Source organism: Malaclemys terrapin, chromosome 5 (genome assembly GCF_027887155.1).
Source record: "Malaclemys terrapin pileata isolate rMalTer1 chromosome 5, rMalTer1.hap1, whole genome shotgun sequence".
NCBI classification, from domain to species: domain Eukaryota; kingdom Metazoa; phylum Chordata; order Testudines; family Emydidae; genus Malaclemys; species Malaclemys terrapin.
Genome location: NC_071509.1, coordinates 85,004,553 through 85,020,967, shown reverse-complemented (window position 1 = coordinate 85,020,967; position 16,415 = coordinate 85,004,553). Strand labels below are relative to the sequence as shown.

The 16,415-nt window shown below is 39.7% G+C and overlaps 2 protein-coding genes across 5 annotated transcripts in view; one reads left to right on the top strand and one right to left on the bottom strand.

Moving 5' to 3' along the window:
- Positions 1-16,415, bottom strand: part of LRBA (LPS responsive beige-like anchor protein) — a 571,438-nt gene that overhangs the window by 239,413 nt on the left and 315,610 nt on the right. For all 4 annotated transcript variants that reach the window (XM_054029329.1, XM_054029332.1, XM_054029331.1 and 1 more), the window contains exons 39-40: positions 13,402-13,548; positions 10,604-10,740 (exon numbers count right to left, since the gene is read on the bottom strand). In XM_054029329.1, the coding sequence (XP_053885304.1) occupies positions 10,604-10,740; positions 13,402-13,548 (284 nt within the window). The remainder of the gene's footprint in view (positions 1-10,603; positions 10,741-13,401; positions 13,549-16,415) is intronic.
- Positions 4,862-8,702, top strand: MAB21L2 (mab-21 like 2). The gene has a single exon (XM_054029333.1). The coding sequence runs from the start codon at positions 5,928-5,930 to the stop codon at positions 7,005-7,007; it is 1,080 nt and encodes a 359-aa protein (XP_053885308.1). The 5' UTR covers positions 4,862-5,927; the 3' UTR covers positions 7,008-8,702.

The window sequence follows — 16,415 nt, the reverse complement described above, 5'->3', positions numbered from 1 at the left end:
ACAGGATGTTCTAACAATAATAAAATGTTATCAAAGTATTAGAAATGTTATTCTATAGCATAATTTGTTTGACTTCTGGCAACCAAACTTTTGATTTTACCTGATAGCCAGCTAAACCAAAGTTTAAACCAAAAAAGAACCTAGTAGCCAAAGCAATCTTTTAAAGCTTAAAAAAAAAACAAAAACATCACTGCTACTCATCAGAAATAATAAGCTACATTTAAAGTAGGCAGAAGTTATTGGGAATTATTAGCGGTATGACTCAATGTATGATTATTTGATGAACACCAGATTATGTAAAGCATCCTGTTTACATTTTAAGATTTGACAGCTAAGAACATATATTCAAAAAAGTTACTTTAAAAATATTTGGAAGTCACACCATCCACAAGTGTAACCTAATTAAGGTTTTATAGACATTTATACATTATTTAACAAGCATATCTTCCAGTCTGTTTACAAAACAAGATTTACATATGTTCATTAAAGGTTGATGAGGTGCATACATGATATCTGCAGTAATTAAACATCTTTTGTTCTTCCACATAAAGAGTGCATTACAGTTAACTTAGTAAACACGTCCTTACAAAAGATCAGCAGATAATGAAACCAATCCACAATTGTAAAAGGGAGATGCACACTGTATTCTCTAGAATGTAAACAGGATTATAACTGTCAGACCCACAGAAGTATTTACTATAACTATTAGCTTGATTTTGCTGTTGAGAAACACAATATGCACTACTGAATCATTTGTTTTTAAATCCATACATTCCCTGCAGCAGTTCAGGCTCCATCAGCAGTGCAGGAATGTATGGAAATGACAGGCAAAGGGCATTAGTTCCTTTCCCATACTGTTCTTCTATAAATGGAAGCACAGAGTTCTTCTGCAAAGCACTTTAATCAGAGAATGTTTGGAGCCAGATCTTCAGCAAAATATAAAATGATCAGAAAATTAAGTTCTACGAGCAAGTCAATTATTGTATTTGCCTCAAAACTGGTTTCTTTATACCAAAGGATGGACAGGAAATCCAAAGCCATTACCTATTAAAGAACTGGAATATATTCACAGTGCATCACCTAGTGAAATGCCAGTTGGTCTAGAATGGGGTGTGTGTGTGTGTGTGTGTGTGTGTGTGTGTGTGTGTGTGTGTGTGTGTGTGTGTGTTTCACACTCCACACACAAAACACATACTTATCATCCCTCTCGTGACCACCTGTTTCTGCCTCTTTTTGTTTTTTACGTCAGAAACAGTTTCATAATCCCATGTCAATGTCTTCACTTAAAATTAAACACTCCATTAGTTTTGTATTAAGTAAACTTGTAAATAAATTGTTTAGAACTAGAAAGCCTTTTGAAATATGTAAGCTATGCTATTTTAATAAACTGACTAGTCAAACAAAAATAAGCACATTAAATCATAATCCAATAAAAAATTGGATGGGTTACCAGTTCTACGTTCTAGTTATTTTTCTCTACTGTAAGAATGATCTCGCGGTTTCTTCTGCTCTATAAAAAACAACTTCACATTTGTAAATAATGCATATCCTCCCACACAATACGTTTAGACAAATATATTTAAATACACAAAGGTTTTGTTTGTTTTTAAGTTTAAGCACATTATAACATTGTCATGGTTATTAGATATGTTAAAACTGTATATACCATTTACATGTCTACAGGGAGGGAGAGCAAAGAAAAGAGCATACGTTCCCCAAACAAAGTCCCCTTTCCAATATCCCTCACAGAAGCTCCTGCTAGCCAAACACTATTGCTCCAGGCAGCAGCATGCTGATGTTGGCACTGCCTAAACCAAACAAACACGATGTTTAACAGTCAAATAAAATGTCCCGCAGCCTCCCTAATGAATTTGTCAAGGACCATCAGATCACCCCCTCCCCTGCCTCATTAACTCAAGTATGATGAGACGGATTATAACGAGAGAATACAGATCAATCCGTCTGAAGACTTCAAGTGGCTTTTAGCCTTGAGAGTTTCTCTCTCAGGCACATACACTCGGTCCTTTTAATAGAATACAGTATCTTCTGCTCTTCAAGGGGCTGCCACTTCGTTTTATACATCATCAAGGAGCTGCTGATGGACTTCTATACTAACATACATAAAAGCAGAGGTGACAAGGGCTCTTCAATTACAGCCTCCTCGGATACTGTTTCCCCCTTCAATTATTCATTCCCGGGAAGAGCAAATTCCGCCACAGATAAAGCTGCTCTTAATGCAATGCGGCCGCAAACGCAAAGACACAGGAGAAAGGGATTTCACGTGCATTATTTGCTGGAAGTGTTTAAGTTTATTGCTCAAATGATGTTTCTAATTAGTGCTAGGGCAATAAATTAAAGTCGGCTTTTGTTTAACTGATTTATTATTTACTAGAGCTTCGACCCCAGACAGGGAAATTGGTAATGAATTGTTTTTAAATCAAAACACTAGTAACCTTTTATCATCAGTCACCTTAAAAAGTAAGGGGAGACGGGGGAAATCGCTGGCTTCTTTTAACCTTAAAATCTAGAAGTGCCTTTCCCTCCCGCAACCCCGGGGCGACCTGATGGCATTGTCACTTCTCCCGTACACTCGACACATGAACCATTAATTTCTGGGCTACAAAATCCCTGCAAGAGGTCAGAGCTGAAATTCTGAGGCGCCTATCCAAGCAGCCAAAGCTTATGGAATCAGGATGCAAAGCTATGCGACGGAATGGGGCAGAAAAGGAACATGAGAACCGGCTACTGGAAAACCCGGTGTGATAACTAAGAAATCGACAAACTGCTTAGGAAAGACATTTGTTTGTTAAATGGATTTCTTAACACTCCTTTCATTTATTAGGAATAGGAGCAGAAGCCCACAGGGTGCGGCCGAACTATGTGTGGGGTCCTCTAAAATTCACTCCACTAATAAAAAAAAGCCACAGGGTAACCTGAGAAACAAAGCGACATCCTCTCATACTCTTCCCTCCCTCCTCCTCACCCCCCGCCCTGCCCAACAATTGCTCACTGCTAGGTAATTAACATGATATGCCTTACGTCAGGATGAGTTAAAGAAAAAAATGTATTGATTTGTAAAGTCCTTTATTATTTTTTATTAGTAAACTACATTTTCCATCAGGACTACGGACTCCAGATCGTGGATTTGGCTCTTTGGTGTCAACTACCCAAGCTTCAGAGTGGAGAATTACTTTCTTATATGTGAACACACAACTACTACCGGGAGTCATTGAAAACGCCAAAGAAATTTCTTCATCCGAGTTCTATGACTTGTTTTCTATAACCCGCCCAACCTTTCTTTCTTTCCCGGAAGTTACACTGCTAGACGCCTTTACTGGGTTTGTTTCAGATCCAAAGAAATCTTTAATCCGTACAGTGTGAGGAGGATCGGGTGGAGAAGGGGGGGAAAAAACATGATTGAAGCACCTGGTAAACTCCCCCGTAGCAAAAAGCATCTCCGTGCCCGAATCCCATTTATCTAGTCACCATCATGGAAGAACGGAGATTCCGCACCCAAAAACTTCCTGAAATACGTGGAATTGGTGATGATGGAGACGGTGCCTACAACTACCACAAGCAGTGTGATCCTGCTGCTTTTGGGCAATAAAAAGATGATTTATCCCGAGAGAAGAGGTTGTAGCCAGTACCAGAGCAGGGCACATTATACATATTTTATACAATAGGTTTATTATCGTTCACAGACATGTTCCTAATTTAAATACACGCGAAAAACAGACGGATGATATATTTTATTTATTAAATCTCAGTCTCTGTATTCCAACAAAGAAACAGATAAACCAAAAGAACCAAAGAAGGACAAAACTTCAACGTTTAAGAATTTTTAAATTGAGAATCCTAAGTGACCAGGTTCAATATGTATAGTCTATCTAGGCTTCCAGAAATATAGGAAGAATAAGGCAACGAATTTTGACGTAACCTTTAAAATATTTGAGAAACGTCTGGAGATAAACAGAATCTCCCTTTCTCACATAAACGTTAAAGTTCAAGGCAAAGACTCGATTTGCGTGCTGATTATTTATAGGTTCAATGTAAACTGCAGCTCAGTAGCGTAAGAGATCTTGATTTGCACAGTACTAAGTAGGGTGTATAAAGTAGGAGTTCGTTAAGAAAACATACCTAAATATCACCCAAAGAACGCATAATATTAAACAGAATTATTGTACTTCAAAAATAAGATTAAAATAATAGAAATATTTTTATTTTAGCTACTTCTCCGTTGATTATATTAGTATTAGTTGGCGTTTCTGTACTCTAATATAAAATAAACTGCATATACATAACTGCGTAACTATAATTTTATGTATATTTGACTTGGACAAAATACAAACTTTCGCAAAAATATAGTAAGCTTCAATTTCAGATAGTTCAATGCTGTTATTTAGAAGGGGGACAGAGCTTTATTGCACAAGATTTATCTAAATTAATCTGACGAGGAGTAGTAAAACAGGGTGTACTATTCTGTTCCAATGACAGTCTCACTTTCACTGCTGCAGACCAGCGTTAGTGGAAGATTTATGTTTGCAGCAAAGTACCACAAGTCGCCCTCGCCCCTTCCTCAAAAGACACCAGCATTACTGCTACTTCTCCTTGCAACAACCGGGTGGAAAAGCAAACTTAATTTCCCCCCATCAGGCTTCCAAGTAAAAGTTATTCAGCTCATAGGCAGTTCGTTGCATCTTTTTCTCACACGACGTTGTAGGACGCATACACAGACTGCACACCTTTCTGAATCAATGCCACTCTTCCCCCCAGTATTTAATTCCCGCCAACTCCAACACCGAGTAACTCATATAGACCATACTCTTTTCCCTCTATCCTTCTATTGATGGGGAGGCGGGTGTGTGTTTGTTTGTGCGCGCGCTTCTGTGCATGTTCCTTAATATCTCCTCTTCCCTCCCCCCTCCCCATATGCAGTAGCAGCGGCTTCCCTGCATCCAACATGCACATAGCCTGCCTCGGTGATTGGCTGCCCCTCTGACAGCTCAGAAGGCGATTGTAGGATCTGGAACTCCACCCCTTCGGCAGGGCCCTGGGACCATTCATAAACTAAACAACACTCCCGCAAATCCAGAGACACACACGCATACCGAGGAGGAGAGGCGCAGAAAGTGATAGTCTCTACGTGCAATTTCAAGGGTTGAGGGGGAGGAGGAGAAATCCTGGGCACCCCTCCCTGCTCAAACAGTCTATGCAAAAAAATATTGATATATATATATATATAAAACTAAAGAACAGGAATGAATGATCACAGACCAATGGCAGCAGTCTACGCCTGAAGACAGAGAAAGCCAGAACCGGGTTCAGTCAACGCCTCCAGCAGGAAGAAAGAAATCAACAACATCCCTTGACAGTCGGCGAGAGACGCAGCCAAACTCATGCACATCTCTGGTGGTGCCATGGTCTGAGAGAGTTTTCCCTCTTCCGCTCTTGGCATTTCTCGCATTCTTCTTTTATTGCGTGCGGTTTTCAACTTCGCCACTGCTCGGCTGTGCTGTGGAGACCCGCTGCGAGTCCCGGAGAGAAGTTTTTAAATGAACTGTTGAACTATTTGCGTGTGGGAGGGTGGGTGGCAGCGCGCAGAGGCTGCATACAACACGCCCCCCCTCCGCACACCGAAAAGGCGGCACATCAAACTTTGCACTTCAGAGATTTCCCCTCCGTCACCCCCATCGCCCCATTCCCATCGGCTGACAGTTGCATGGTTTTTGTTTTTTTAAAATCACCACCATCACCCACTATTTTCTTTACTTGTGTTTGGGGCGGAGGGGCCGAGTGCGTGCGTGGGGCGGGGGTTGGGGGGCTGCAACTTGGCGGGTGCCCTGTGCAAAGCTGCAGTCACCGCTAAAGCATTGGATCCCTCAACGTACTGCGAGAGCCCGGTCTATAGCCCGGACCTGTGCCCCAACATGATCGCCGCCCAGGCCAAGCTGGTGTACCAGCTCAACAAATACTACACGGAGCGCTGCCAGGCCCGCAAGGCGGCCATCGCCAAGACCATCCGGGAGGTGTGCAAGGTGGTGTCGGACGTGCTGAAGGAGGTGGAGGTGCAGGAGCCCCGCTTCATCAGCTCGCTGAGCGAGATCGATGCCCGCTACGAGGGGCTGGAGGTGATCTCGCCCACCGAGTTCGAGGTGGTGCTCTACCTCAACCAGATGGGCGTCTTCAACTTCGTGGACGACGGCTCCCTGCCCGGCTGCGCGGTGCTCAAGCTGAGCGACGGCCGCAAGCGCAGCATGTCGCTCTGGGTGGAGTTCATCACCGCCTCGGGCTACCTGTCGGCCCGCAAGATCCGCTCCCGCTTCCAGACCCTAGTGGCCCAAGCCGTGGACAAGTGCAGCTACCGGGACGTGGTGAAGATGATCGCGGACACCAGCGAGGTGAAGCTCCGTATCCGGGAGCGCTACGTGGTGCAAATCACGCCCGCCTTCAAGTGCACCGGGATCTGGCCGCGCAGCGCTGCGCAGTGGCCCATGCCCCACATCCCCTGGCCCGGCCCCAACAGGGTGGCCGAGGTGAAGGCGGAAGGCTTCAACCTGCTCTCTAAGGAGTGCTACTCGCTGACCGGCAAGCAGAGCTCCGCCGAGAGCGACGCCTGGGTGCTGCAGTTCGGCGAGGCCGAGAATCGGTTGCTGATGGGCGGCTGCAGGAACAAGTGCCTATCGGTGCTGAAGACCCTCCGGGACAGGCACCTGGAGCTGCCCGGCCAGCCGCTCAACAACTATCACATGAAGACTCTGCTGCTGTACGAGTGCGAGAAACACCCCCGGGAGACCGACTGGGACGAGGCGTGCCTGGGGGACCGGCTGAACGGGATCCTTCTGCAGCTCATCTCCTGCCTGCAGTGCCGGCGCTGCCCCCACTACTTCCTGCCCAACCTAGACCTCTTTCAGGGCAAACCGCACTCAGCCCTGGAAAGCGCTGCCAAACAGACCTGGAGGCTAGCCAGGGAGATCCTCACTAATCCCAAAAGCCTGGACAAACTATAGGGTTAACAACACAGTGATAAACCCATTTACAAACTTTTATTTAAACAAAGCAGCTACAACAAAAGAGGCAGCGAAACAAACTTCTAAAACCCCACCTGCAGTTAAGCATTTAAAAACTCTCAGACATTTACAAAGCCAAAACGATCACCTCGTTGCACGAGAAGAGACTCCCCTTCCCCCTTTTTTCTTCCAATGTGAATTTTTTAAAAGTCACACAAAGAAGCGATCGGACTTTCCATCATCCAAACAAAACGCAAGGTACATTTTCAAATAAACGTATAGTCATTCTTTTCTTATTCTTTTTGTTTGCCTGAATGTTGTCACCAAGTGAAAAAAATTATTTAACTATATGTAAAAAATTCTCTTTAAAAAAAGTTTTACTGATGTTAAATGTATTTCAGTGCCAAGGTCAGACTGTGCCCCATATTGAATTGTTGAAAACAGTAATAAAAATATTACTTTAACTTTACATTGACTTTTTTGTGAATTGTTCTTAAATTCAGGCAAGTAGAGAGATTTTTCTCCGCTTTCAGAGAAAAAAGGATTAAAACAAAAATAAATGGCAGACTAATCACAATATTGAACTGGTGCTTTATCTATAAATTCATCATAGTTTTCTAAAGTTTATTTCAATTCTTTTCAATTAAAATAGAAATAGACTGTACTTAATGAAAAAATAATTCCCATTCATTCTTTGGTTGTTTTGCTTTCTGTCACTTGAAACTTACTCTCTAAAAGTTTTAGGAATATATGCACCATCACATAGCATTTTGGCACAGTTTTGACAGAACTAGGGCGGAGTATTTCTATAATATAATCCTTAAAATATCTTTATTGTTTTTAATTTAGTTGGTGAAACATCACAATCCGTTCCTATTTTGTCCTGTAAAAATACATAGATATTTGCTTTATTAAACAAGGGTTATTCAACGATCAGTTTTACTTTGAAATGAAAAAAGTATAAATCTTCTCTGAATAATAAACAAGCTTAAATGCAACTATTAAATTTTTTCTAACAAATATTTGTTTTCTCTGGTTTTTAAGTATAACATAGAACTGCAACACAGCAGCACTGCGCACAGGGCATACACCGGAAAGGGGAAAACATGCTGTTTTAAAAGAAACCAACCAATTTTATGTTCAAACATATCGATCCTTTATACTTGGGTTGTTTTTGTTTTTTCAAACGAATAATAGCTGATTTGCCCCTAAATTTCGGCTATAGTGTTTTGCTCCAAGTTTTCTAAGGAAGGTTTACATTTCTAAAACTTTACTGGGAGATTTTTTTATTATTAATTTTTATTATTTGCTTTAACGTCCCGAAATATTTTGAAGCTGGTTTGGAGCATTTCAAATTCCTTTTCATACCCTTTCAGGCCGATGCAAAATCTTGTTCCAAAGAACTACTTCCGCTTCTCTGTGGACGATCCGGAAAGAAATAGCCTTTAAAGTTTGAGTTGGTTTTGTTTTTAAATAAAAAGAATTTTAAAACAACTTAAAAGGTAACTATAAAGTAAAACTGAAACCACTTCGAAAACAATTGTCTAGTTTACGTCGTGATCACAGCGGAATACACATAATGACGCTATAAAATGCTTATATAAAATCGTCTTTAATTTCTACCTGCAAATTTACTCATGTATACTCTCATCAGATCAAATTATGGAAAAGCAAAGGTTCTGGGATTGTAAAGTCTTAAAATGTTTCACTGGCTTTTTTTTTTTTTTTTTTTTTTTTTTAATTCAACAGAAGCAGACAGCTTTTCTGAGCATGAACCTGGCTCACCTGACAAAATGGGTTTAACTCAGTGCTTGTAGGACTACTGTGTCCTTGTACAAACAATCCTGGAGTAACAATATAAACTCTGATCTTATCACTACTGGTATTATCTCCACTGCAGGTTTTGCTTCAAAAACTTGTCACAATGTTTTCTTTCCCAGTAGGTCAGACAAATATACATGGAAGTTGAATGTATCAAACAGATAAAGACTCGTTAATTAAACAGGCATTCTAAAAAAATGCAGAATTGGGATTTTTAAGGGCATATTCTACAAAACTCTGGCTACAGATATCAACCTATAGTAATATGGGGTGGGGGCAGGGAAAATGTCAATGATTAAAGGAAAGTTAAATTGTATCTGTGTTTGTCTTTAAAACAAAAGCATTATAGGATTAGTATTTAGACCACTACACAATGGGAAATCAAGGAGCGTCTTTAAAAAACAAAACTGAATTCCACCCGCTAACTCCCCCTCCCTCCCCCTCCAAAAAACCCCAGGCTAACTCAAAACACCAACAGACTGCCTTTCTTATAGGAATCCAAGTCTCCCTGTTACAGATTTAGAAGTACAATTGGTCTAGAATGCCCATTCACACTTTGTGAGAACAACCACACATCCAGAGAGAAAGCAGATTAAGCTAAGGGTAGTCCCTGTAAGTGAAACAGGATGCAGTGGTGAATGTTCCAAACTGTATTAAATGATCCTACATGCTAAATATGGAACAATGCAAAACAGTGGAGCCACATGATTTTCTTTTTTCACATACAAAGAAGGAATCAGTACATTTTTTGAATTAAGACTCTGAAGATGTTAGATGACATTGCAAGTACACTAACACGTTAATGCTAACTATGTGGTTTTGCATTTAATATTGATATCATTTTTTTGCCAAACAAAAGAGTTTAAATTATTTTAAAAAGATAATTACTCACCAAATAGGCAAAGATTTCAAAGGTTTACAAATTTCTTCATAATATTGTAAACTGTTTCAAAGATATTTTGGCACAACCAAAGGTCTGAAAAGTTAATTTACTGTACCCATATAAATTCATAGTTCCAGTTATCTGCACGCCACCCCACGTAAATGTTTTAATACATAGATATGGTAAAATCCATTAACTCTTTCCATATTTATAATACAATAAGAGCATGTGTGTAGTAAGAAGCCCACACATCTGTTACTATTTTTTAACATTATGAGGATTATTCAAATGCAATCTTTATAGTACTAATTTCATACTGTGTGAGAAAGTTAAGCCCTCAAACTGAATTTTACTGCAAAGTGAATCCAATTTTAAACAAAAAATTGCTAATCAGGTAATTAACTCAGGTAACTCAAGTTTATTTATATTAACAAGGCTAGTCATAAATACATTTTAAAGGGGAAATAACATTTTCTTGATTATGATAAATACAATGCACTGTAAAATCTGCTATATAATAATGGAAAACAGAAGCACTGCAAAATGAAGAGGGCAGCGAACAGAGTATTATGTTATATTGGCATTACATTAAAAAAACAGGAAAGTAAAACAAAGGATTCAGCTAGCAGTTTTGTTGAACTTTCTAGTGTTCACACAGGCCTTGTGATCCAAGATGTCTTTATTTAGGATGCCTCCCTGGAGCTTTATTCCAACAAGCTAATTAACATTTGAGCTGGATTTGTCCCCTCCACTTATATGAACTTTGCTAATGCACATAGTCACAAACTTAGAAAAACAGGAATATTTGTGACCTATGGGGTAATGGAGGTTGGATGGAGAATTAATGGTCATGTAATTTGTCACCAGAGGGTGAAGGTCAACAATCTCTTACCTTGGGGTCGATTTTCTTAAAACTGGGATCTTCTTCATCTACCTCAAAGCAGAGTTCAGAAGAGGTGATGGAAAGAGTGCCCTTCACTATTACAGAAGGGGCCACAAGCTGTGCTGGTGTGCACAGGCTAACTGGACCTGCCAAAGGAGCAAAACACCAATAATGAAAACATCCAAACAGATTACACAACCTTGCACAGAAACAAGCATAGGTTATTTGTTTTCTAACCTCAAAATACAAGGTAAAAAGCACCAGAAATCTTAGTTTAAAAAAGCAAACTGTTACTCCAGAAAGTACATGTCGCAGACTTGCGGCCTCTCTTCATTGCCAAACACTAAAGCAGCTACAGCTGCAATTGATGCATAAGCCAGATAATACACCTATCTGGCTTATGCAGATAATACACCTGCTGTATTATCTGTATAGATCTAGTTTTATTCTGACACATTTCAGTTTTGAAACCATAGCCATATACCTCCTGGTTTAAATAATACAGTAAGTGAAGACTTGAAATCTTAACTTCAAATGTGTGCAATAAGAACTTAATGGGTTTCAATAAAATTCTAAGAAGATGAACACAGCAGTCTGGGTTCAAAATTGTCTGACTTAACCTTGTAAATGTGCTCCCACCCATGAATGCTGGAAATCTATTGTTAAAATTAAATAGTAAATACTAGGAATTGTAAAGTACAATGTTTTTAACATGCTTTCCATTCCATTGTTAAATACTGTTCAAGGATTCCAGTTAGTATTAGTGTAGCTTGGGGATTGTGGGAGTAAACAGCTGGAGGGTTGGTTTCCAACTGAATTAATTTTTACTGGAATAATCACATCTCCACAGGGCTTATCACAGAGACAAATCAGACTACTAGTAAAACAATAGGCTCGGCACAGATATGACAACACACAACCTATTATATAAGAGAACACATACAAGGGGAAAACAGGTTAGATTTGTTATCCAATTGATTAAAAGAGAGGGAAATTAAGTTACTTTGTGGCAGCATTGTCATAAATCTTTGAAAAAAATTGAAAATATGAGAGTGACACATACAATTTTGAATTAATAAAGTGTCTATAAATGAGGTACACACGTTCAGGTAATCAATGGGTGAATAACTGCCAAAAAACTCAGATGAATTGTCATTTCCATCGATTGTTAGGAGGAGGATGGTCTTTAATTTCGCATCAATCTTAATGTGTGCCAGTAGGACAATAGCAGAGATGCTCTGCTGAGATCAGTGCAGCTTTGCCCTCTATTCCCAATGTACAAATACATTGTGTTTGCAGATGGGCATCAGATAGTTGCAGAACTGCCGTGATTTCCCAAAGCTCATCCCCACAAATGGTTGAAATAAGCAGCTATGTGTTCTTTTGCTGTCTCCCTTTGCCCTCTGTACATTAGCATGTAATCCAGAGGAGAAATAACATTTTTTCAATCACTCTCAGACATTCAATTACAGGGCGAGCAGACAGCTGCAGAAGCTGGGGCAACCCAGGTCCCGCAGAAGACCCCTGACAATTTCCACTTCATTTCTAACCCATACCACTTTATTAGTGAGGATTACTTCTTAATCCTATTGCCATTGTCAAGATTAAATAATTAAACTCCCCTTTCACCTCTATTACAGTATGAATGTATTACTAGAAGCAACCAATGCATAATAAAAGAGAAGGAAATGGGCAGAAGGCTGTTGAGGAGGAGGCCATCAATAGACAGGAACAGATTCCATTAAAAAAACTGCATTATGCTCCAATTACTTCTATTTTATATCACCGATTAGTATATGGCCTTAACATTAGGCTATATTTTCAATGTTCTAAAAAATAAAAATGGCATGTAGTTCAGACAATTGGTAAATGAATTGCCAAATACAATTTCCAATTACTTCACATAGTATCTTCTTCCATTTTGATAACCTTATTTGCTTCCTAGTGAGTCAGAATTTAACCGGGGGACATTCTTCTGTAAATTTAATGGATGTGGATTATGAGCACACATAGAAATCCACATGTAAAGTGGAATGGTGCAAAGGACTTCGAGTTTTCACGTAAGCCTGTGTTACTCTTTTAAAAATGGAGCTAAATTAGAAGTTATAGTCCCTGAATATGGAGCTATTGTTTACCAGTTAAACATGACAGGTAAAAGAAGCAGGTTTATGCCATTTTGATTGGAAACTCTAACAAAGAGGCTTGCATCCAACACAGTAAAAGTAATCAAGTTAGTGGAACTGACCATTTTCAGGAGGAAAAAAAGACATCAGCTATGAAGATACTTTTGGGGGAAAGGGACTGAGGAGAAAGGTTGGAAGAGTTGAACTCTTAGTGCAGTAAACAGACTCTTCAACAAAAGAGAAGTGACTGATATATTTTTATGACTCAAAAATAAAACTATCTAAAGCCTCCAATTATAAATAATATAAAATTGCCCATTAGCCACAGTGTTTTGAGCGCTTAGACTAGTCAGAAGTAGAAAAAGGGAGCTCTTGTTAATGAAAAAGGCTACTTTTTTACATATGCTTTCTTATGAAAATGCAAAAAAAAAAAAAAAAAAAAAAAAATCTCCCGGGGTGAAAACAATAGGGTTATAAAAGCCGCAGAAGGAAAATTCACTAGTGTGCTAAAGCTGAGTCTCAAACCCTGAGGTGCACAAAAAATTATCTTTCATTAACTCAATTATGGGAAAGAATCTATCACTGTCTATCCCAAAAGATTACTCACTGCAGAAAAGCATGAAAATAGAGCTAAATGGGTAAGGAAACTGAGGAGCTGGGGAGCAAATAGACAGTTGAAGTTACCAATTAAGTTCTCCAAATCTTTCTCCTCAATGGATGACAAGGTATCATCGTCGCCTTCCAAGAGAATCTCACTCTCCGAGTTCTGATTTCCTAAAACCTGACTCTTGATGGACTGCTTTCCTTTAAGAAGCACGTCTTCGTCTGGAGCTGAAATGAAAGAGAAACATTGCTGTCTATCAGCTCTCAGAGGCAACAGTGATTGGAAAATAGCCTTTTGCAATGAAGATCAGAGAGGAGAAAACTGGTTGGGAGTAAGTATGCGAGGTAAGCTTTCGTTAAACCTCTAACATTAGGGGGACAAGTGGCTAGCAGAGCTAGTTTTAATTCTATTAAACCTGCCTTGAAATATACGGGGCTCTCTGCAGTATTGAGCTCTGTTTTAGTCCTCCCAAAATTTGGGATGAGAAAACCACCAGACATTCCGTCAGAAGTTAAGATGATCTCTGCTGGAGATGGTTCTAGACTCTGCAGAGTTGTTAAGCGCCGATTCAGGAAAGGCCAACAGGAAAGGGGCACAATTCCCTTGCCAATCACAGGGCCACGTCGAGCCATCAAATTTTTAAGAAAAATTCCCCACTGGAACCAATGGAGAGTCTCCGTTAAAAGCTCAGGGGCTCGATTTGACCCAGAGTGCCGCGGCGACAACAGCAACTCCTCGAGGGGCTGCTTCGGGAGCAGGTCGCAATTGTGAACTCGCGAGCCGCGATCCAGCCTGCTGCGCCCTGCGCGGCTGTTCCCAGGCCCCCCAGCGCTGCAGGCTGGAAGCGAGAGCAGCAGCCGCCCGACAACTTCTCCGGCCAGTGAACTTAAAGCTTTGGATAAACGCAACAGGGAAAGTGCCGCGAGCCGACCAGGGTTGGCCTTGCTATCTCCACGCTGCAAAAAGCAGCAAGCGAAGAAACGAAGCAGAGAAGAGAGGCAGCGGGAGACCTGGAGACAGGCCGGCAGGGGGAAGCTGAAGTAGGGACTGGCTTCAGTAGGCTCTTAAAGAGAGTGAGTGAGTGAGTGTGTGTGTGTGTGTCTGCTCACACTACACAACAGCAAATCTATTCTAGACAGTGACAACAGCAATACACGAGTTCATTTTACAGATACAAACTTGCTCAAGACAAAAGCCAATACACAGTTTACATCGTACGTTCGCCCTATCTTCCTGTTAAACGTAACCCGATTCAGCGCCTCCGTGATCTTGTATTCTTTACATAGGGGTGGATTGTTTGTTTATTTGCATTTCTTTACATCTCTCCTTTTCTCTTTCCCCCAAAACCAACACACACACTTTTGCTAACCCGCCATGCATCTGATCTTCGCGTGTGCACAATGCTGGGGCCAGCAAGTCAATAAACTTTAGAAAACTCTCGGTGTTGCCAGAGGCTTTCAATACACGGTTACATCTGATGGCGTCCCAAGAAAGAATTAATGGAAATAATTTCTCTACACTTGGTATTAGCTTCCAAAACAGCTGCGACTTACTAACGTTTAAAATATTCAAATCTAACTAGTAACAGCAAGAGACACACGGCTATTCCAGAGATTCACTTCGAAGAGGTCACTGTGGTGGGGAGTTTATTTTAGATTTTCTTGCAAGCTAATCCTTGTGAATAGTATTCTTATAATTTCATATTTTATGACTAAACTCGAACTTAATATACTACATTTCAAATCGTTTGCCAATTCACTGCAGAACTAGACGCCAGGTTCCTATATTTTCCATTAGTAATAGGATGAGTGGAAATAAGGAGTTGAAAAACTAAGTTATATGCGAATTTTACTAACTAGATACACACACCCAGCCTTACAGACATGGAGATGAGTGAGACGTTAATAAAAAAATCACTTTTAGAATTCTACCGAAGTGTGCACCCACCTGCTTTCAAAAGGGGCTATAAAGAAAAGACAGGCAAATTCTGGAAGTCTAGAGGATGTTAATAGGTTCGTGCCTGGATTACTAAATATGCCAAATAAAAAACAAAAACGAAAATTCATCCTCATCTTTAACATCACCAACAGAAAGCATATTTCATGCTATACCTTCTAATTAAATATTTTATGTCATAGTTAAGCAAACATTAAATTAATGTGACAATACATGTAATTGTAACATGGCTTAAACAATTTTCTTTCCTCTCTCTATTTGGAATGGACAGAATATACACCAAGGAAATGCCAATTTTATGGGGAAAATATTTGCACTATTTTTATCTCTACACTACCATGATTAAATCTATTTATTTACATTTCAAGCTCAACAGAGGCAACAGATAGGAGGCAGTGGTTCATTATACATCAAAGGTATTGTGTGCTGTAGATACAGAGATACTAAGGAAGGAAATAGTGGTGCAATCATACAATTGTTTTTGACTATGAAATTTCACATAATTGTATGTAATCTTAAAAATAAATTATTAAATGAGAGAATACCTGGCCAAACTTCTTTTAAGAAACATATGCCTAACATCATGATCAACTTACTTCAGCACATTGCTCATTGCGTTCTCTGATTACTGCCAGAGAGGATTTGAGGGTCCACTGGCTTATTTTAAAAAAACTTTAATCTGCAAACATTTACAGAAGAACGCAATCCCTAGTGGCAATATACCATGGCTTAAAGTGTTTAAGTAAATATATACACGTACATTGCAAATAATAAACTATCCAATTAAGTGAAAAGTAAAAAGCCCTACTTTATGTTTAGGCCTTCAGTTTAAAACAAATGGAAGTTTAATTTATAAATTATTTCTCTTTTGTATGACAATTTCTTCCAGACCAAATTGCTTTGCCACATTATGCATAGGATTTAGTTTACTTGGAAAATACTGAGTGTATTGCACCGGATGAAACAACATTTTGTATTAAAATATATCAGTTCATATAACTAAAGAAAACTCAGACTCTGGAATTGTTCAACCTGAGTTGAAAACAGTCCTGTCACAGAAAATATGCAGCTGATATTTAGAAAGGTTTTCCTGTAATTAACTCCCCCTGGAGGATTTTAAGTTAGCAGCAGTAAAATT